Source organism: Rhinopithecus roxellana, chromosome 6, assembly GCF_007565055.1.
Source record: "Rhinopithecus roxellana isolate Shanxi Qingling chromosome 6, ASM756505v1, whole genome shotgun sequence".
NCBI classification, from domain to species: Eukaryota; Metazoa; Chordata; class Mammalia; order Primates; family Cercopithecidae; genus Rhinopithecus; species Rhinopithecus roxellana.
In genome coordinates, this window is record NC_044554.1 from 16,933,451 (window position 1) to 16,956,865 (window position 23,415).

A 23,415-nucleotide genomic window follows, 5' to 3' on the forward strand; every position below is an offset into this window, starting at 1 on the left:
TTTTTTATTTATTTATTTATTTTTTGATACGGAGTCTTGCTCTGTCGCCCGGGCTGGAGTGCAGTGGCGCGATTTCGGCTCACTGCAAGCTCCGCCTCCCGGGTTCATGCCTTACTCCTACCTCAGCCTCCCAAGTAGCTGGGACTACAGGCACCCACCACCATGCCTCCTAATTTTTTGTATTTTTAGTAGAGACAGGGTTTCAACGTGTTAGCCAGGATGGTCTCAATCTCCTGACCTCCTGATCCGCCCGCCTTGGCCTTCCCCATCATTAACATTCCCTACCAGAGTGGTACATTTGTTACAACTGATGAACCTACATTAACACATCATTACCACCCAAAGTCTATCATGTACATTAGGAGTCACTCTTGGTGTTATAAATTTTCATGGGTTTGGACAAACGTATAATGACATGTATCCACCATAATAATATACGGAATATTTTAAATGTCCTAAAAATCCTCTGTGTTCTGCCTATATTCATCCCTCCTCCCCTCTATACCCTGGCAACCACTGATCTTTTTATTTAAAGTCTCCATAGTTTTGCCTTTTCCAGAATGTCATATGGTTAGAAGCATACATTATGTAGCCTTTTCACACCGCTTCTTTTACTTAGTATGTGTTTACATTTCCTCCATGTCTTTGCATGGCTTGATAGCTCACTTCTTTTTAGTGCTGAAGAATATTCCATTGTCTGAATGTGCTACCTAAAGGACATTATGGTTGCTCCCAAGTTTTGCCAATTATGAGTAAACCTGCTGTAATTATTGTGGTACAGATTTTTGTGTAGACATAAGTTTTCAGCTCCTTTAGATAAATACCAAAGCCTGTGATTGCTGGAACATATGATAAGAATATATTTAGTTTTGTAATAAACTGCTAAACAGCCTTCCAGAGTGGCTGTACTATTTTACATTCCCACCAGCAGCAGATGAGAGTTCCTGTTGCTCTGTAGTTTTGTCAGCATTTGATGTTGTCAATGTTCTGGATTTTGGTCATTCTAATAGGTGTGTAGTGGTATCTCGTTGTTTTTATTTGTGTTTCCCTGATGACATGAGGTGTGGCGCATCTTGTCATATGCTTATTTGCTATCTGCGTATCTTCTTTGGTGAGGTGTCTGTTAAGATCTTTGGTCTTTTTTTTTTTTTGAGACAGAGTCTCACTTGTGCATCCAGGCTTGAGTGCAGTGGCATGATCTCGGCTCCCTGCAACCTCTGCCTCCTGGACTCAAGTGATCCTACCACCTCACCCTCTCACCTAAACCTCCCACCTCAGCCTCCCGAGTAGCTGGGGCTACAGACACGCATCACCGCGCCCAGTTAATTTTTGTACTTTTAGTAGAGACGGGGTTTCATCATGTTGCCCAAGCTGGTCTTAAACTCCTGGGCTCTAGCAGTCTGCCTGCCTCAGCCTTCCAAAGTGCTGGTGTTACAGGCTTGAGCTACTGTGCCCGAGCTGGTCCATTTTTAATTGTTTGTTTTCTTATTATTGAGTTTTAAGAGTTATCTTTTTTTGGATAATAACCCTTTATCAGATTCATCTTTACCAAGTATTTTCTTATAGTCTGTGGCTTCTTTTTAGTCTCTTGACTGTGTCTTTTGCAGAACAGAAAATTTTAATTTTAATGAAATCCAGCTTATCAATTCTTTTTTTAATCTATTGTGCCTTTGGTGCTGAATCTAAAAAGTCATTGCCAAAATCCCTAGTCATCTAGATTTTCTTCTGTGTTATTTTCTAGCACATATCACCTCTCCCAGTTGTTCCAGTACCGTTTATTGAAAAGACTTTTATCTTCATTATATCTTCATTATATAGCATTTGCTCCTTTGTCAAAGATAAATTGCTTGTATTTAAGTGGATGTATTTCTGGACTTGCTATTTTGTTCCATTGATCTGTTTGTGTATTCTTTTGCCCGTAACACATTGTCATAATTCCTCTTTTTATTTTTAAATAAAATGTGTAACCCTTATATTTAGTTTGACTTTTCAAATAGATAGTTTCTTGCTTTTATGGTGGCAGAGTTCTTACTTTTATTCTGAGAATTATGATGATAAGGTCAGTTACGAATGTTTTCCGAGTCTGAGATTAGACTGTGAAGGATAAAACCATACAAATTCTTGGTCACAGAAAGAAATGAGTAAAAACTGAGTAAGAATTCTAGTCTTGTTAGGAGTAGTGTATTGTAGTAAACAGTGATGCCAGGGCACTGTTTTCCATCATAATCACTTCTGTATGTAAAGATCTAGAAGTGGCTTTTTCTTTTTCTTTTTCATTTTTTTTGAGATGGAGTCTCACTCTGTTGCCCAGGCTGGAGTGCCGTGGCACCATCTTGGCTCACTTGCAACCTCTGCCACCTGGGTTCCAGCGATTCTCCTGCCTCAGCCTCCCAAGTAGCTGGGATTAAAGGCACCCGCCACCATGCCCAGCTAATGTTTTATATTTTTAGTAGAGATGGGGTTTCACTATGTTGGCCAGACTGGTGTCGAACTCCTGACCTCAGGTGATCCACCTGCCTTGGCCTCCCAAAGTGCTGGGATTACAGGCGTGAGCCACTGTGCCTGGCCTAGAGGTGACTTTTTAAAAGGAACATACTATGATACATTAGTGGCAGATTTGATTCTATATACAGTGGTCTGAATTATGGCCAAAATTTCTTTCTTTGGGATTATGGGTACGAATATTATAGGTAAATAGACATAGATATTCTACATTTGGAAGGCTTATATCTTTACAAACTGCTTTGGTATGTATTTTCTATTTAATCTTTTTTTTTTTTTTTTGAGACGGAGTCTCGCTCTGTCGCCCAGGCTGGAGTGCAGTGGCCGGATCTCAGCTCACTGCAAGCTCTGCCTCCCAGATTCATGCCATTCTCCTGCCTCAGTCTCCCGAGTAGTTGGGACTACAGGCGCCAGCCACCTCGCCCGGCTAGTTTTTTGTATTTTTTTAGTAGAGACGGGGTTTCACCATGTTAGCCAGGATGTTCTCGATCTCCTGACCTCATGATCCACCCATCTCAGCCTCCCAAAGTGCTGGGATTACAGGCTTGAACCTCAGCGCCCGGCCTCTATTTAATCTTTACATGAACTCCATTTTACAGCTGCAACTGGAGATCTGAAAATTTGTCAGTTATCAAGGTTGTAGAGCATAATCTTGAACCTAGGTCTCCTGAGTTTGTAGGCATCCCACTTTATCATAGCTCTGCCATTTAACATGACTACAGGAAGTTTAATGGGGGCATTTAATGTTGGATTTTGGGCTGGGCATGGTGGCTTATGCCTGCAATCCCAGCATTTTGAGAGGCCGAGGCAGGAGGATTGCTTGAGCCCAGGAGTTCGAGACCAACCTCAGCAACATAGTGAGACCCTATCTCAATTAAAGGAAAAATAAAAAAAGATTGGATTTTGAAAAAGGATAGGCTCTGCCAACAAGTGGAAAGGTAGGTTGAAAGGCTGAGAGGTGAGAGCAAGACAGGTGTGTGGGTTAAGGACAGAAGTGATATCCCAAAAAATGCCCTTTGTTTATGTATAGATAGGATTATTTGTGTTTGCTGAGGATGTTTTGATATTGGGAGGGGTAACTGCAATTATGTTGGCTATAACTCTCCTGTCTTGGCTTTGCCATTGTTATTGTTTCTATAGATGTTTTTCATATAATGACTTCATACCTTCAACTGTACTTGAATTATTTAATGTAATACCTGAGTGCGTATTCTAAGATTCCTTTTCCTGTGTTATGAAATTAATATGTGCCCATTGCAGAAACTTAGAAACTTTCCACCTTAAATAGTGGAATTTTAAATGTTAAATAAATTAAATATATTCAATATGTTAAATATTTAATTAAATAATTAAATAATTTTAAATAATGGCTTTTAATAATTTGGGTTATCTTTCAGTTTGTTTTTGGAATGCATGTATATTTCTAAAGTTTAAAAATAATTGAGTCATAGTGTACAATAGTTTTATTTCCCTAGAAGCTAGTTTGATTTCATTCTGAAAAATATTTATGTCTTGTGATTGTGGTAGGCTTATATTGTGAATGTATGCTATAGAAAGTTTACAGTTAGTTGTTGGCTGGGTGTGGTGTCTCACGCTTATAATCCCAGCACTTTGGGATGCCGAGGCATGCAGATCACTTGAGGTTAGGAGTTCGAGACCAGTCTGGCCAACATGGCGAAACCACCTCTCCACTAAAAATACAAAAATTAGCCAAGCACGATGGTGTGCGCCTGCAGTCCAAGTTACTTGGTGCCTGAGGCAGGAGAATTGCTTGAACCTGGGAGGTGGAGGTTGCAGTAAGCTCAGATTGTGCCACTGCAGTCCAGCCTAGGCTGCAGAGCAAGACTTTGTCTCAAAAAAGTTAAAAAAAAGTTTGTAGTTATTTTAACCGGTATGATTACAAGTCAGGATCGTGAGTACCTTTAGGGGTGTTATATAAAGACTGGAAGGGAACACAGAAGGATTCTGTGTTGCTGTTTCACAAGTATCTTCATTTTATTACATTAATATTATACTTTAATAAAGTTTAATAGTTATTAAAGTACTACTTCTAAGTTGATAAGATTAACATAAATGATTAGAAAAAGAAATGTGGAGACATTTTAGGTGACTTTTTTCAGTTGTAATTTTAAGTGATATATAAATAGTTCATCTTGTTAAAAGTTTACTTAGGAAATATTATCTAATATAATGTGTCTAAGCTCCAGATACTTGGAGTAACTCCCCCCCCCCCGAGATAGAGTCTCACTCTGCCACCCAGGCTGGAGTGCAGTAGCGCGATCTTGGCTCACTGCAACCTCCACCTCCCTGGTTCAAGCGATTCTCCTGCCTCAGGCTCCTAAGTAGCTGGGATTACAGGCATGCACCACCACGCCTGGCTAATTTTTATATTTTTAGTAGAGATGGGGTTTTGTCACGTTGAGCAGTCTTGTCTTGAACTCCTGACCTTGGGTGATCCGCCCACCTTGGCTTCCCAAAGTGCTGGGATTATAGACGTGAGCCACCATACCTGACCTGGAGTAACATTTTATAGCTAGACAGCAGCCTAGGACAGGATTTCAAGGACTTTAACATCAGAAAGTAAGAGTAACAAACCAATCAGAAGCGTGGAAACACTTTAATCTATTCCAGAAGTTAAGTTATATGTGGACAGATAGGGAGTTTATCTAGTTTATTCACCCCTGTATCCCTAACCTTTTTCTTATACTCAGGCTACGTATTTGTTGAGTCAATGAATTCCTGTTTGCTGTACTCTCATATGCTTGGAGTGTTATCACTTAAAAAAAAAAGTTGTCAGTTTTATAGGTGAAAATGATGTCTTAATTTGTATATTAATGAGTGACGTTTAAAAATGTTTATTAATCACATGGATTTAATTTTTTGAAAATTTATTTAAATAGTGTAGACCTGTGTTATTCAGTATGGTAGCCTCTTAATTTGTATATTAATGAGTGAAGTTTAAAAATGTTTATTGATCATATGGATTTAATTTTTTGAAAATTTATTGGTAGTGTAGACCTGTGCTATTCAGTATGGTAGCCACTAGTTTTATGTGACTATTCAACACTTACAGTGGAACTAGTTTCAAATTGAGATGTGTCGTAAATGTGAAATATACGTTAGATTTTGAAATCTTATGAAAAAATGTAAAATGTCTCATAATTTAAAAATACCAGTTTTGTATTGAAATTACAATGTTCTGGACCTGTTGGGTTAAGCAAAATACATTATTAAAATTAATAAAATTGTTTTTCGATTCAGATTTAGATTACTGTCTAGATCAGGACAGTGCTTATATAGACAGTAATGTAATCATTACATGATTAGAACTTGGGTTATGGTAGTATTTATAGAAAGGAAAGTAAGGAGTGATTTTTAAGGGATTATGCAGTATGTATATATACTATATAATCTCTACTATATTCTGGGATATTTCACATCTTGTGTACTTCCATCATGGTTTTGTAATCAATAATAAGATTTTTGAGGGCAAAGCTTTATATCCTTTTCTATATTTTGCCTTTTGCTGGGTGCAAAGGAAGTCATTTGAACCAAGAAGAATTTAATAGGATATCAAATATTTTGTTTGAAGTTTTAGAGTGCAAATGAATGATCCCTAGAGTTATTATGTCCTTTATTTAAATATCACAGTATCACCACATAGTCAGATTGAGTCATACTATTTTTAAAAGGAGCCAAGGGTAAGGGAACAAACATCTAGTCTTATATATGCTCGGCTCTACATAGTCATTTTACATCTTTTTTCATTTAATCCTTATATTAACCATATGAGGAAGGTATCAACTACCATTTTACAGATTAGGAAACTGAGATCAAGTAATTTTTCTCTTATGTTGCTAATCCATAGATGCTCAATTTCAACACTAGCACTTTTCCACTGTAGCTTTTGCTTCAGCTAAAGTTAGTTAACTGATTTGAAATAAATTTAATATTTTGGTTGACATGAAGTAAGTGAAGAATATTTAGAATAAAATGTATAATGATAAATTTTGACAATATGTGTTTCATATTCAGTAAAAAAGGAAATTTAGAAATATTCCCCAAAACCTGAGAGGAAAAAGAAAACACATGTTTGTTCCTCATCTGATTTTCTTTGTGTATTGTAATTCCAGAAATTTACCTATAGTTTGTGCAGATAAATAAAATTGTAATTTTTTCATTTTAAATATTTCTTTCGTTTTGTCTTCCAGATAAAATCAAGGACAAAATTAAAGAGAGAGACAAAGAAAAAGAGAGAGAGAAAAAGAAACATAAAGTAATGAATGAACTCAAGAAAGAGAATGGAGAAGTAAAGATTTTGCTGAAAAGTAAGTTTTATTCAGTGATTTTAGTTCTACTTTATTATACTGTTCAGTATCTCTGTTGTCTAAGTGAATAAAATAAGAAATGTTACTTGGTGCTGAATTTTGTAGAGAATAAACAATGATGAGGAAATGAAAAGCAAATGTAACAATGGAGAATTCTAATCTATATAGTAACATGTCTTATATTTATTTAGTGAGCCATTAAAAAGTTGTAAAGGTTAAGCTTCATTAAACTTAATTTCTTAAATTATTTTAAAATAAGTTAATCCTGTGTTTGCATTACTAGTCTTACTCATATTTAGATAATCTAAAAGGAAGAAATCAACAAAAATTGCCGGAGCAAGTTTTAGTATGATAGGGATGGTGAAGGAAGTGATCTTAAGAATAATTGACTGTAATCACCATACCATAGTCTAGGATTTAGAGGGAACATTTTACTCTGAGCTAAATCAGAAGCAGTATGTTTCTTGTATGTTTAAGAATATCCTTGTTTTATTCTTTTTTTTTTCTCTGTTATAGTTGCATTCATTTGCTATTTATATATGAGGGTAGGGTGGAGAGAAGAATTTGGGGGGTAGGTGGTTGGGTAATAAGTATACTACAATTCCTGTCAATAAGGCTGAACTTGTAAAGAGAGAATTTATGGTAGAATAGACGTAAGGGTAGTCTTAAATTCACTCAGATGTCAAAGTAAGAATCAGTGGCATTTGGTTGCTAGACAACTAGCGAATTCACTATCTAGCAAATTCACTAGTGCTATCATGTTAGTAGTTGATGATCAGAACATGTTGACCTTGATTAACTTCACATTTAATTTAATTGTTCATAAGGCTTTATATTTGCTTAGAGGGGAAAAGACCACAGCACTGCATATGTAGCAAAATAACTGGTAGTTTATATTATTTAAGATAAAGAGTATTAGATTCTGTATTTTCATTGCGTTCTTTGTCACGTTTTCAGATATTCGTTGTCTATTATCAGCATGTCAGAACTTTGTGTTCCATGATATTCTTTCAACCTTGAAGAAATATGTCAGAGTTTAAGTCGGTGGCTACTTAGTTAATGCTCATGATCCTTTGTTCTGTTTCTTTTGCCAGCGTATTCTATCTGTTTTGTCTAATTAGATTGTAAGCCTTTGAGGCAGGAATGGAATATAACCACACTAGTTCTGTATAGCAGCTAGTGATGAATGCTTGAAAAGTCTACTTAAGGCCGGGTGCGGTTGCTCATGCCTGTAATCCCAGCACTTTGGGAGGCCGAGGCGGGTGGATCACTTGAAGTCAGGAGTTCCAGACCAGCCTGGCTGACACGTGAAATCCTGTCTCTACTAAAAATAAAAAATTAGTGGGGCATGGTGGTGGGCATCTGTAATCCCAGCTACTTGGGAGGCTGAGGCATGAGAATCACCTGAACCCGGGAGACAGAGGTTGCAGTGAGCTTAGATCACACCACTGTACTCCAGCCTGGGTGATAGAGCGAGATACAGTCTCAAAAAAAAAAAAAGAAAGAAAAGGAAAAGTCAAGTTTACTTAACTTCACCCTTGATTTAGTCCAATAGCTATTTTTTCTGATTTAATCAGATAGTTGTTTCCTTATTCATTTGAAAATATCATGCTGTAAATTCTGTTACCTGAGAAGGAATCTGTTTTAGAAATACTTTATAAAAGCCTCATATGTTCTTGATTGAATACTGGATTCCTAACATAATGTGAATTATGTGAATCTAGAGATTACACATGGAAATAAAATTTAAAACAGCCTAAAAATTGAGATTTTTTTAAAGAAAGAAATATACAATATTAACTTTGAAGTAGACAAAAATTTAGGTGATATTTTGAACCAAGTTAAACTGAAACTAGTGATGAATAATGTAGAAGAATGAGATAGATGTGGAAATTAATTTGTGACTTCTGGGATGTCCATGGAAAAATTTAGGGAAAATGTATTCACAATGGAGGTAAGTAGTAATTTAATTACTGCCTTACAGTGTTACCAAGATTAAATGTGGGAAAGTATGAGGAAGGTGCCAAGTATAGTATCTGTCTCACAGATACTTACTACTGAGTAGTAAATAGTTATAAATCTTTCTTGTAAGTATGTGTGAGAGATTAACCTTGTGATTGAAAAGCAACAAAACCGACTGGGCACAGTGTCTCAAGCCTGTAATCCCAGCATTTTGGGATGCCGAGGCGGGTGGATCACCTGAGGTCAAGAGTTCAAGACCAGCCTGGCCAACTTGGTGAAACCCCCATCTCCACTAAAATAATACAAAAAATTACGATGGGTGCCTAATCCCAGCAACTCGGGAGGCTGAGGCATGAAAATTGCTTGAACCCAGGAGGCAGAGGTTGTGGTGAGCCTGAGATGGTGCCACTGCACTCCAACCTGGGCAACAGAGAGAGACTCCGTCTCAAAAAAAACAAACAAAAAAACAAAACAAAACTATCTCCTCTCCTCAGTGTGTAGTATATAGATAATTAAGTGAATAAACACATAATTCTTTGGGAAAACAGTGCTTGTCCCATTGAAAGCACTGAGTGTTATCTCTTGTTACTATCTACGAGAAAGAATTTGCTTAGTATGTGGGGCCATTTCCCAAGTGAGCCTGTGGCGGTGGTGGGGGAAGGCATCTTTTGTTGGTGGTGACTTGGAACAACAAATCATTTAGTTTGCTGAGGGCAAATATACTTTCATCTACTACCGTGTGCCACTTTTTTCCTTGTGGCCTCCAACTTTTATTATATCCTTGTAATTTTTTTCTTCTGTTAATGATAATGTTGCAAGTTGTGGTATACACAGGTATTGATGGATGATGGCATTTGAAAATCTAAAATAGATGCTAAGTATATCACACCAGTTCATTTCCTCCAGGTTTTTCTCAAAAATTGTGTCAGGTAGGCTGGGCGCGGTGGTTCACGCCTGTAATCCCAGCACTTTGGGAGGCCAAGGTGGGTGGACCACTTGAGGCTAGGAGTTTGAGACCAGCTTGGCCAACCTGGTAAAACGCCATCTCTACTAAAAATACAAAAATTAGCCGGGCGTGGTGGTGCTTGTCTGTAATCCTAGCTGTTCTCGAGGCTGAGGCAGAATTGCTTGAACCCAGGAGGCAGAGGCTGCAGCCGAGATTGTGCCACTGTACTCCAGCCTGCATGACAGAGTGAGACTCATTCTCAAAAAAAAAAAAAAAAAAATTGTGTCTCTTTTTTTGTGCACTGGTGCGGTCTCGGCTCACTGCAACCTCTGCTTCCTGGGTTCAAGCAATTTTCTTGCCTCAGCCTCCCGAGTAGCTGGGATTACAGCCACACGCCGCCACGCCCCGGGCTGATTTTTTGTATTTTAGTAGAGACAGGGTTTCACCACTGTTGCCCAGGCTGGTCACAAACTCCTGAGGTCAGGCAACCTGCCTACCTCGGCCTCCCAAAGTGCTGGGATTATAGTTGTGAGCCACCACGCCTGTCCTGTCAAGTTTTTTTGATTAGAAATATATATAAAATTATATACATGATAAGTTTTTTATTAATACAAAAACCTCATAAAGGTTTATTTGCTAAGAAAGTTGGATTATTTGCTCTTTTCAAAATAGTTTAAAGGAACAAATAAGTTTGAAACAAAGCTTATTTAGTGGGTCTCATTTTATACTAAAATTCACCGACTGCTTTTTCTGATTGTATGCGGTATGTTCCAGGCATTTTTATGTTGTTTATTAATGATAAAGTGTGAGAACATGTGTTATGATTATAGTATTTTTTAGAGTAAATGTTTATCATTATAGCATTTTAAATAAGTTTGCTTGTGAGCAGTTAGAATGGTGGTTAAAAGAAGCCAGTGTCCAAGGTGATTGGTAATGTACTAAAGGTCACAGGTAAGTAACTCATGGCTGGAAGAGTGACAACCATTGCAGTGCATAAAAAGCAGATTCATTCCCCAGAGGCCAAAAGTTGAAAATAACTAAGCTAATTAGTACTTTTTTCCTATATATAATAATGGGGCAGGGGAGAGAGAAAGATAGATACAAATTTTATAAATTTTTCTGAATTACTTTTGTTTTTCACTTTATTAATACAAAAAGTAGACGAAAGTTAGTGGTAGAATTAAGCCAATGAATTTGTGATTTTAAAAGTTTTTTCTTAATTTTTCTTTTCATAATTAGCCGTTAACAACACATGCTGTCTTTGTTTCTGTGTGCTCTTCTTTCTGCCTCTGTGATTGTCTCTCTCTGGCTGTAGATGTATCTGCATCTCTGTTTCTGATTCCCTCACTCCCAGTCTGGCACTCTCTCTCTGGCTCTGACTCTATACATGTGTGTATCTGTGTGCTTTGTGTGTGGTCTGCTATGTGCATTTGTCTGTGGCTTTTGGGAGGGTCTCCCATCAATATTTTTCTTTTCTTTTTTTTTTTTGAGATGGAGTTTCACTATGATACCCAGACTGGAGTGTGGTGGCACAGTCTGGGCTCACTGCAACATCTGCTTCCCGGTTCAAGCGCTTTTCCTGCCTCAGCCTACCGAGTAGCTGGGATTACAGGCACGTGCCACCACACCTGGCTAATTTTTGTATTTGTAGTAGAGATGGGGTTTCACCATGTTGGCCAGGCTGGTCTCGAACTCCTGACCTCAAGCAATCCACTTGCCTCAGCCTCCCAAAGTGCTGGGATTATAAGCATGAGCCACTGTGCCTGGCCACCATTTTACTTCTAATCTGACACTTTTTGAAGGGCCAGATTAGTTGGATAGCAATTCTGTTCTTTCTGTTATAGGTACCTGTCAGGATCCTTTATTGGGTTCTGTTAAAGGAGTATAGGTTTAGACTGGGCATGGTGGCTCATACCTGTAATCCCAACACTTTGGGAGGCTGAGGCGGGCGGATCATGAGGCCAGGAGATCGAGACCATCATGGCTAACAAGGTGAAACCCTGTCTCTACTAAAAATACAAAAAATTAGCTGGGTGTGGTGGCGGGTGCCTGTAGTCCCAGCTACTTGGGAGGCTGAGGCAGGAGAATGGCGTGAACCCAGGAGGCGGAGCTTGCAGTGAGCCAAGATGGTGCCACGGCACTCCAACCTGGGTGACAGAGCAAGACTCCGTCTCAAAAAACAAAAAACAAACAAACAAACAAAAAAAGATTTAACGTGGACTTTACTGTTTCGTGTGGGAGAAGCAAATTGGTATTTAAAATGGCCTTTTTCCTTATTTCAAAATTTTCCGCATACATATCTACTGCATTTCATATGTAGAGATAGGAAATGAGTGAGAGATTATATAAAACTCTTAAATCTATCTAGTTAGTGCTAGTACCCCAGTTTGGTTTCATGTAAAGAATGCATTTTGCCTGTGTCCACTGGGGGTTCCCAAGGCTACTCCCAGGGCCTATGATTTACTGAAAGGACTCAGAGGACTTAGCATATAGTTGTACTTATGGCTATGATTTATTATAGTGAAAGAGGACAGTCATGGTAGCTCACACCTCTTATCCCAGCATTTTGGGGAGCTAGGGCAGGAGGATTGCTTGAGCCCAGGAGTATGAGACCAGCCTGGGCAACGTGGCAAGAACCCATCTTAAAATCTCTCTCTCTCTCTCTCTCTCTCTCTATCTGTCTATCTCTGTCTGTCTGTCTATCTGTATGTATACACACACACACACACACACACACAGAGGTGCACACACATACATGGGAAGAACCCATGTTTAAAAAAATATACACACACGGACACACAGTGAAAGGATACAAAGTAAAATCAACAAAGAAAAATAGCACATGTTGCAATGTCTGGAAGAAATTAGGCACAAGTTTCTAAGAGTCCTTTCCCAATGTTGTCACACATGATGTGCTTAATTCTTGCAGTGGTGAATTGTGACAACATATGTGAAATGTTGTCTGCCAGAGAAGCTCATTAAAAACTCAGTGCCCAGGGTTTTCCTTGTACATTGGTCATATAGGCACCATCTGCCTACCACAAACTAAAATTCCAGACTCCCAGAAGGAAAACAAGGGTTCAGCAAATCTGTCTATATTGTTTAGGCCAGGCGTGGTGGCTCATGCCTGTAATCCCAGCATTTTGGGAGGCCAGGGTAGGCAGATCACTTGAAGTTAGGAGTTTGAGACCAACCTGGCCAACATGGTGAAACCTCATCTCTACTAAAAATACAGAATTAGCCGGGCGTGGTGTTGCGTGCCTGTAATTCCAGCTACTTGATTGGCTGAGGCAGGAGAATCGCTTGAACCCCGGAGGCGGCGGAAGTTGCAGTGAGCCGAGATTGCACCACTGCACTGCAGACTGGGCGACAGAGTGAGACCCTGTCTCAAACAACAACAACAATGCAACAAAACAACAACAACAACAACAAAACTATATTGTTTGCACAGTTTTGGCACAGTGAAGACTCTTACGGAATGGTGGGAACCCTCCAAAAATAAAAATTCCTAGATGCCAGCCCAGAGTCAACCTTGCAAACAGGACTCTCTAAGAATAACAGTCTCAGGTATATTGTCTCTTCTGCATACAGTGCTCATTTCAGTATTTAATTACAGAATAGTTTTCCATGGGAATTTTTTTTTTTTTTGAGACACAGTCTTACTCTGTTGCCAGTCTGGAGTACAGTGGTGTGATCACAGGTGACTGCAGCCTTTACCCCCCAGGCTCAGGTGATCCTCCTGCCTCAGCCTCCTGAGCAGCTGGGAATACAGGTGTTTGCCACCACGCTCAGCTAATTTTTGTATTTTTTTGTAGAGACAGGGTCTTGCTATGTTTCCCAGGCTGCTCTGCCATGAGAGTTTAACTCCTGGATGCTCAGTCTAAGAACCTCTTGACTGGGTGCAGTGGCTCATGCCTGTAATCCCAGCACTTTGGAAGGCCGAGACGGGTGGATCACCTGAGGTCAGGAGTTTGAGACCAGCCTGGGCAACATAGTGAGACACTGTCTCTATTAAAAACAGAAATAAATAAGTTTTTTTTTTTTTTTTGGAGACGGAGTCTCGCTCTGTTGCCCAGGCTGGAGTGCAGTGGCCGGATCTCAGCTCACTGCAAGCTCCGCCTCCTGGGTTTACGCCTTTCTCCTGCCTCAGCCTCCCGAGTAGCTGGGACTACAGGCACCCGCCACCTCGCCCAGCTAGTTTTTTGTGTTTCTTGGTAGAGACGGGGTTTCACCGGGTTAGCCAGGATGGTCTCGATCTCCTGACCTCGTGATCCACCCGTCTCGGCCTCCCAAAGTACTGGGATTACAGGCTTGAGCCACCGCGCCCGGCATAAGTTTTTTTTTAAAAAAGGAATCTCTTAACTGATTTCTTATTGGTTTGCATTTTCAGTTCCTATTATAATACTTTTTGGCTTATCCTCATGCCTATGAAATAGACTTAAGTATTGTCTCTGTTTTATTTCAAAGTAATGTGTTCTACTCACTATATTTTCTGATTTAACCTTTTTTGGTGTTAGGCATAAGTGTAGGATATTAAATATACTTTTGCTCAAATGAAGTTTTGTTCGTTTTGGCAACAATTGCATAATTTATACAGTTCTACATATATTTTCAGTTGTATTTAGGAATGCCATTAATTACACCTATGCCCTTTAAGCTTTCTTAAATTCTATTTTTTATTGCGCTACTACCTTTTTTCCCTGATTTTTTTTTTTTGATTGTTTCATCTTTCATGTTGGTTAGTCCCGTTTCATTTATTTTTATTTCATTTATTTGTAGAGATGAGATCTCACTATGTTCCCCAAGCTGATCTCGAACTCCTGGCCTCAGGTGATCCTCCTGCCTTGGCTTCCCAAAGTGTTGCGATTACAGGCATCAGCCACCATGTCTGGACTGTTTTACTTTTTACATTTATTTTTATTTTTATTTTTTTCTGTTGCCTCAGCTGGGGTGCAGTGGCGTGATCATGGCTCACAGCATCCTTAACCTCCTGTGCTCAAGCCATCCTCCTGCCTCAGCCTCCTGAGTAGCTGGGACTACAGGCATGTACTAACATGCCCAGCAAATTTAAAAAAAAAAAAAAAGAGATTTTGTAGAGACGGGATCTCACCATGTTGTCTACACTGGTCTGGAACTGCTACGTGCAAGTGATCCTCCTGCCTTGCCCTCCCAAAGTGCTGGGATTACCGGTGTGAGCCACCATGCCTGGCCTACTGTTTGACTTTTTTAAAAAAAAAATTAGTATTATTCTTAAGATACTAATTAACCTAAATATGATATTTTGATAGTTCATACCTAGGCAGCACGTCTGAATTTGATAACATTATTCAAATGTATGTCTTAGCTGCTTACAGATAGACTCTTTTTTTTTTTTTTTTTTTTTCTGGGGGGGAGATGTCTCGCTCTTATCACCCAGGCTGGAGTGCAGTGCCGCTATTTTGGCTGGGATTACAGGTGCCTGCCACCATGCCCGGTTAATTTTTCGTATTTTTAGTAGAGACGAGTTTTCACCATGTTGGCCAGGCTGGTCTTGAACTCCTGACCTCAGGTGATCCACCCGCCCCGGCCTCCCAAAGTGCTGGTATTACAGGTATGAGACACTGCACCTGGCCACAGATAGACTCTTTAGAGAATTAACACTTTTTCTTTTATGACTTTATACACCTATGTAATAAATAATGTTGACAGATTTCTGTTTTTCCTTCTCATACTAGTTCTTCATTGGATACTTAATTATCACTTCTATGAATTTTTACAGATAATTTCTTAATATTAGACTTCACTTTTGTGGATTGCTATCAACTTGAAATAGATTTTGTTGTTTTTAGGGCTAGAATTTAGTGGTATTCATATGTGCAAAAACGTGACTGAGGCTCGGCACGATGGTTCATGTCTGTAATCCCAGCACTTTGGGAGGCTGAGGCGAGTGGATCGCCTGAGGTCTGGAGTTCGAGACCAGCCTGACCAACATGGTGAAACCCTGTCTCTACTGAAAATACAAAATTAGCTGGTCCTTTTGGCACGTGCCTGTAATCCCAGCTACTCGGGAGGCTGAGGCAGGAGAATCACTTGAACCCAGGAGGCGGAGTTTGCAGTGAGCTGAGATCATGCCGTTGTACTCCAGCCTGGGAAACAGAAAGCAAAACTCCGTTTCCAAAAAAACAAAACAAAACAAAGCAAAAAAACAACAAAAAAAAACTTCACTGAAAGGAAGATAAGGGAAAAAACTATAAGCCTCAGGTAGTCTGTTAGTGAGACAGATTTTTTCATTCATACTTTCCTAAGTGTTCTTATGTAGCAATATGCTGGATACTGTAAGGGATATAATGATGGAAAAAGAGATATCATTTCACTCTAAATTAATATAAAGGTTATTTGTTTCACTTATACAGTGTTGATGGACATAAGGTATACAGGTATCCCATGAGAGAAGCATGTAACTTTTATAATATGAGTTAGGAGTGAAGTGATTTCAGTTCTAACTTGAGAAATGAAGGAAAGCAACATGAAGGAAAGGATATAAGAGTTGTCTTTAATGCAGTGGTCCCCAACCTTATTGGTACCAGGGACTGATTTCGTGAAAGACAGTTTTTCCATGGACAGATGGGATAGTTTTGGGATGATTCAAGGACATTACATTTATTGTGCACTTTATTTCTGTTATTATTACATTATAATATGTAATGAAATAATTGTGTAACTTATCATAATGTAGAATCAGTGGGAGCCATGAGCTTGTTAATCTATATTTGCAGCAGCACCCAGCACTAGTATCATCTCAGATCTTCAGGCATTAGAGTCTCATAAGGAGCAGGCAACCTAGATCCCTCACATGCTTAGTTCACAGTAGGGTCCACCTTCCTATGAGAATCTAATGTTAACAGGAAGTGGAGCTCAGGCAGTAATGTGAGTGATGGGCAATGGCTGTAAATACAGATGAAGCTTCGCTGGCTCGCCCACTGCTCACCTCCTGCTGTGTGGCCTAGTTGTGACAGACTATGGACCAGTACCGGTCTGTTGCCCTGAGATTGGAGACCTCTGCATTAAAGGATAATGTATTAGTCCATTTTCGCACTTCTGTAAAGAAATACATGAGACTAGGTAATTTATAAAGAAAAGAAGTTTAATTGGCTTATGGTTCTGCAGGCTGTACAGGAAGTATGAAGGTGGCATCTGCTAAGCTTTCGGGGAGACCTCAGGAAACTTTCAGTTATGGTGGAAGGTGAAGGGAAAGCAGGCACACCATACATGGCCAAAGCAGGCGAGAAGTGGTTCTGGGGTACATGCTGCACACTTGTAAACAACTAGATATCACTCACTATGGTGATGCAGCACCAAAGGGGAAATCCACCGCCATGAGTCAGTTGCCTCCTACCAGGCCCCACCTTCAGTTGTAATTGGGGCTTACAGTTCGACATGAGATTTGGGAGGGGACACAGATCCAAACCATATCATTTCATCCCTGGCCCCTCCCAAATCTCATGTCCTTCTCACATGGCAAAATTCAGTCATGCCTTTCCAAGAGTTCCCCCAAATCTTAACTCATTCCAACATTAACCCGAAAGTTCAAAGTCCAAAGTCTCATTTGAGACAAGGCCAAGTATCTTCCACCTTTGAGCCTATAAAATAAAAAGTTAGTTACTTCCAAGATGGTGGGGCGGGGGGAGGGAACGGTGTAGGCATGGAGTAAATACTCCTGTTCCAAAAGGGAGAAATTGGCCAAAAGAAAGGAGCTACAGACCTCATGCAAGTTTGAAACCCAGCAGGGCAGTCATTAAATCTTAAAGCTCCAAAAGAATCCCCTTTGACTCCATGCCCCACATCCAGGACACTCTCATGCAAGAGGCGGGCTCCCAGTGCCTTGGGTAGCCCCACCCCTGTGGCTGTGCAGGGTTCAGCCCCTGTAGCTGCTCTCAAGGGCTGGTATTGACTGCTTGAGGCTTTTTTCAAGTACATAGTGCAAGCTTTTGGTGGATCTACCATTCTGGGGTCTGGAAGACAGTGGCCCTCTTCTCATAGCCCCACTCTGCAGTCCCCTTTTAGAGACTCAGTGTGGGGACTCCAACCCCACATTTCCCCACGTTACTGTTTGCAAACCATAAAGATTTGGAAAATTTGCAGTCTGGCCAGGTGGTAGAAAAGAAAAGCCCATTGTCAGGTAAGAGTTCAAGCAGGCTGCAAAAATCTGCATAAATAAAACAAAAGAGCCAACTGCTAATAGGCTAGACAATGGGGGAAAGTCCTAGAAGGCATTTCAGAGAACCTTGTGGCAGCTTCTCCCATCACAGGCCTGGAGGCCTAAAAGGACTGAATGGTTTCCTGGTCCAGGCCCGGGGCCCTGCTGCTCTGCACAGCCTCAGGATACTGCTCCCTGCTCCCCAGCCACCCCAGCTCCAGCTGTGGCTCAAAGGGGCCTGGATTTAGCTTGAGCCACTATTTCAAGGGTGCCAGCCATAAGTCTTGGTGGCTGTATGTGGTATTAAGCCTGCCAGTACACAGAATGCAAGATTCGAGGCTTGGGAGCTTCACCTAGTTTTCAGAGGTAGTATGGAAACACCTGGATGTTCAGGCAGAAGCCTGCTAAAGGAATGGGGCTCTCATGGAGAACCTCTCTTCTAGGGCAGTCATTTCCACATTGTCAGATATCTTTATAGCAATGCCCATTCCTCAGTACCAGTTTTCTGTATTAGTCCATTCTTATACTGCTATAAAGAAATACTTCAGACTGGGTAATTTATAAAGAAAAGAGGTTTAATTGGCTTATGGTTCTGCAGGCTGTACAGGAAGCATGATGCTGGCATCTGCTCAGCTTCTGGGGAGGCCTCAGGAAATTTTCAGTCACATCAAATGGATAGGAAAGAGTTCATTGGTAAGTAACGAGCAAGGCAAGGGTATTTTAAGGAGAGGAAATGCCTTTGCCAATAGAGTTATGTTTTGTAAGAAATTGTAAATAAATAGTGCAATTTGACCAGAGCATGAGGTACTTGAGGGCACTGTCTTTGGATTCCAGACTGAAGAGATTATAGGTAGACATTGAGAGCTCTTGAAAGAAGTTTAGCTAAGGAATGAATATGATTAAAAGAATATATAAAAATTATACAAAGGTTAATATGACTCTAGCATTCAGGATGAGAGACAGTTATGCAGCTGTTAGACCAAAAATTAAGACAGTGGCATCAAGGAATTCAGAAGTAATCAAGGATGAGCTGGATAATTCTGTCAAATCGTGGAGACACCAGAAAAAATGATTTGAGTAAATATAACTGGATTTGATATTTCAGCATTCTGGGAAAGCAAATTTAAACAAGTTGAAAACAGAACCAGAATTTAAGCAGTAAGAATGATAAGGTGATAAAGGAAAGACAGTGGGCATAGATAATTCTTTTTTTCTTTATTTCTTTCTTTTTGAGATAGAGTTTCACTGTGTCACCTAGGCTGGAGTGCAGTGGCGTGATCTTGGCTCACTGCAGTCTCTGCCTCCCATTTCAAGCAATTCTCCTGCCTCAGCCTCCCGGCTAGCTGGGATTACAGGTGTGCGCCACCATGCCCAGCTAATTTTTGCGTTTTTAGTAGAGACAAGGTTTTACTCTCTTGGCCAGGGTAATCTCGAACTCCTGACCTCAAGCAATCCACCCACCTCGGCCTCCCAAAGTGCTGGGATTACAGGTGTGAGCCCCCGTGCCCGGCCTGATTGTTTTTTTTTGTTGTTGTTGTTTTCTTTAATTTAAAAAGTTCTTTTTTCTTTGTTAACCACTCAAGGCATAGATTATTCTTTATGAAAAGTTTGGTGGTCAAAGACTTTTAAACAAGGGTTTTGAAGTTGGTGGGAGGGACTTACTTTTGCAAATAGAACGTCTCAATCACTGGAAGAAGAAAGGAAAGAAAGATGTGAAGATGAAAATGTTTAGGTAAAGAAGCGGATTGGGAGAATTTCATTCATGGTAGGTTATCTGTGAAACTGAGATAAAAGATGGAATCAGTGAGTACCTTTTCTCAACCCTTAGTTCAGTGGCTTTCTTATATTATCTTTCTCATGAGGCTATTTACTTGTTTGTATTTTTCTTATATAGAAATGAATATAATGTGATAATACTGTTTATATGTATACTTAGATTCTATAGCTGTAAAGCCTCTGTGGATTAATCTTTTATCCTTTGGACTTCTACATTTCTGAGCCCAGAATATACTTGATTTTGTTCACAAAAGCTCTTTAACGTACAGGCTACATTTTTATTCATCTCTTTACCAGTACATGGGTATTATTTGAGCTTAGGATGTGAGAAATGATTCTGATTTTTGTCATCTCTTTTATAGTACCTTTTTGGGTCTTACTGTAATTTTGTAAACTGTGGTGGACTTAAAGTAGACTATATTTACTATATTAGATGCAAGAGTAATTTACTAAGGAGGAAGTGTGGTAAAAAGCTAAGGAATTGCTGTGTTTGTTGCTGTTATATTGCACAACTCTTTTTGTCCCTTTATGATTTATAAATCTCCATGATACTTTGATGCAATTTTTAAGACCTGAGGTAAAGTAAAATTGATGATATATATCTCAATGAGTAACATCTAGAGGGCATTGTTTATATTGATCTTTGTTCATCTTTACATTTCTGAATTTCTGCATTTAAAATTTGAAGGTAGTTTTCTTTCTTTCTTTTTTTTTTTTTTTTTTTTGAGACAGAGTCTCACTCTGTCACCCAGGCTGGAATGCAGTGGTGTGATCTCAGCTTACTGCACCCCCTGGCTCCTGAGTTCAAGTGATTCTCCTGCCTCAGCCTCCCGAGTAGCTGGGACTACAGGTGCATGCCACCACGCTTGGCTAATTTTTTGTATTTTTAGTAGAGACGGGGTTTCTCGTGTGAGCCAGGATGATCTCGATCTCCTGACCTTGTGATCCACCCGCCTCAGCCTCTCGAAGTGTTGGGATTACAGGCCTGAGCCACCACGCCCGGCCTGAAGATTGTTTTCTGCAATACTCATTGATCTCCTTATTTCTGTAAACCGTGAGCATTTGCTATATGTCAGAATGGTAGCACACACTGTAGATGTAACTTTGCTCTACGCCTGCCTCTCTCCCTTTCCCTCTCTCCCGCTCTACCTCTCTCCCTCTCTCCCTCCGTCTCTCTCTCTCTCTCTCTGCCTCTCTCTCTCTCTCTCTCTCTCTTTCTCTCTTTCTTTGTGTGTGTGTGTGTGTGTAGATGAAAAAACTGGCTGGCTGGGTGTGGTGGCTCACGCCTGTAATCCCAGCACTTTGGGGGACCGAAGCGGGCAGATCACAAGGTCAGGAGCTCGAGACCAGCCTGACCAACATGGTGAAACCTTGTCTCTTCTAAAAATACAGAAATTAGCTGGGCGTGGTGGCGTGCTCCTGTAATCCCAGCTACTCAGGAGGCTGAGGCAGGAGAATTGCTTGAACCCAGGAGGCGGAGGTTGCGTTGAGCTGGGATCCCGCCACTGGACTCCAGCCTGGGCGACGGAGCAAGACTCCATCTCAAAAAAGACTGACTAAATATTGATTATCAGTTCTGTAAAAAATGAGTCCTAAATATATAATTCTGAGTAAATTTTCAGAAGTAAACTTATTTATACAAAACTGTTCCTAAAGCATGGTTTTTCAAGTAATTAAAATACGGAGTTTCAAAAAACATTTTTTCCAACAGGTGGGAAGGAGAAACCAAAAACAAATATGGAAGACTTACAAATTAAAAAGGTAAAGAAGAAAAAGAAAAAGAAACACAAAGAGAATGAAAAACGGAAGCGTCCGAAAATGTATAGCAAATCTATTCAGACCATCTGCTCAGGATTGCTAACTGATGTTGAAGATCAAGAAACCAAAGGCATCCTAAATGATAACATAAAAGATTACGTTGGGAAGAATTTGGATACCAAGAACTATGATTCCAAAATTACAGAGAACAGTGAGTTTCCATTTGTCTCATTAAAGGAGCCACGAGTTCAGAATAACCTCAAAAGATTGGACACTTTGGAATTTAAACAGCTCATTCATATAGAGCACCAGCCTAATGGAGGTGCTTCGGTTATCCATGCCTACAGTAATGAACTCTCCCACCTGTCTCCTATGGAGATGGAGAGGTTTGCAGAAGAGTTTGTGGGTCTAGTGTTCAGTGAAAATGAAAACTCTGCAGCTTTCTACGTGATGGGTATTGTTCATGGGGCAGCTACTTATTTACCTGACTTTTTAGACTATTTTTCATTTAATTTTCCCAATTCACCAGTGAAAATGGAGATATTAGGAAAGAAAGATATAGAGACAACGACTATGTCCAATTTTCATGCTCAGGTAAGAGGTTTTTAGTTTTATTTTACAAAATAACTTTTAATTGTATATTTTTCGATGAATTTCTGTTTTTTGTTCCTAATTAGGTTGAAATAAAAAGGCAAGAATATAATGAAACCATTTGGGAGTATTAAGAGTAAATTACTTTCTTGATGTGAGCATCAGAATTTAAAATTCAATTTTCACTTTTGTGTGTTTTTTTCTTAAAGACAATTAATGAAATAAGATTCTGTTTTTTTTTTTTTTTTTAATTTTTTTTGCAAGGAGAGATCTTGAACCTAAGGAAATGAATTTAGCCATGCATTTTCCAGTCCTTAAATAGTTTTCTTACCTGGAAATCACCTAAAATTGTCTTCTAACTTTAGAATGCTTTAAGGTACTTAGGACCAGGCCCATCACATGGTAGGTACTGAATAAATGTAGGCCATTAAAAATACTGTGGTAGGAAGGAGTCATCAGTTATTGTGTAATGATGTGTAAAAAGTAGCAATCAGTATATTGAGCTAATTTTCATTTCCTACCCTTCTCTACAGAGAAAGGTAGGAGAATATATATTATTCTGGAAAGCAGACATAATAGAGTCTGCTGGTTCTTGAACTTCAGTGTGGGCCCGTCTGAAAGGCTGGTGCCATTATCACCCATCCTCAAATTGGGACTGTTCAGGCTGAGAGATTGGCCAGTTCTCACATTTATTGATGCTGTAGTTTTTGGTTTTCTAGGAACAGTTTTTGGTTTCTAGGACAACATTCTAGTTTGGAAGGAGGGAAAAAGTAAAGGAAGTCTCAAATGGGTCTTAGTGGTGATTTATCCCAACATCTCTCAATTTACAAATATGTAAATAGACGAAGAGAGAGAGAGGAGTAAGGTATTAACATTGTCAGCAGTGTCAGGAATAGAACAAAATCTTAATCATCATCCAGGGCTCCTTTCCTTATTCTGAATATATTCCTTTTTTGATGGGTGCTCAGGTTATAGTTTCCACTTTAAATGGTAGTCTGGATGTTCAGTCATATCTACATGTACCCCGCCCCCAATAGCGTGAGTATGTTTGGTGTATATTCTGTAGTAGGTTGTAGTCTGGAAAATAATGTGGTGTATGTTTTTTTTTTTTTTGAGATGGAGTCAGACTGTAGTGCAGTGGTGCGATCTCGGCTCACTGCAACCTCTGCCTTCTGGGTTCAAGCTATTCTGCTTCAGCCTCCCAAGTATCTGGGATTACAGATGTGCACCACCACACCTGGCTAATTTTTGTATTTTTAGTAGAGACAGGGTTTTGCTATGTTGGCCAGGGTGGTCTCAAACTCCTGACTTCAAGTGACCTGCCTGCCTTGGCCTCCCAAAGTTTGGGGATTATAGGCATGAGCCACCTTGCCTGG

At 39.8% G+C, this 23,415-nt stretch overlaps 1 protein-coding gene across 1 annotated transcript in view; it reads left to right on the top strand.

Moving 5' to 3' along the window:
• Positions 1 to 23,415, top strand: part of RSBN1L (round spermatid basic protein 1 like) — a 102,177-nt gene that overhangs the window by 45,329 nt on the left and 33,433 nt on the right. The window contains exons 2-3 of the mRNA XM_010386291.2: positions 6,714 to 6,830; positions 21,402 to 22,042. Of these exons, the coding sequence (XP_010384593.1) occupies positions 6,714 to 6,830; positions 21,402 to 22,042 (758 nt within the window). The remainder of the gene's footprint in view (positions 1 to 6,713; positions 6,831 to 21,401; positions 22,043 to 23,415) is intronic.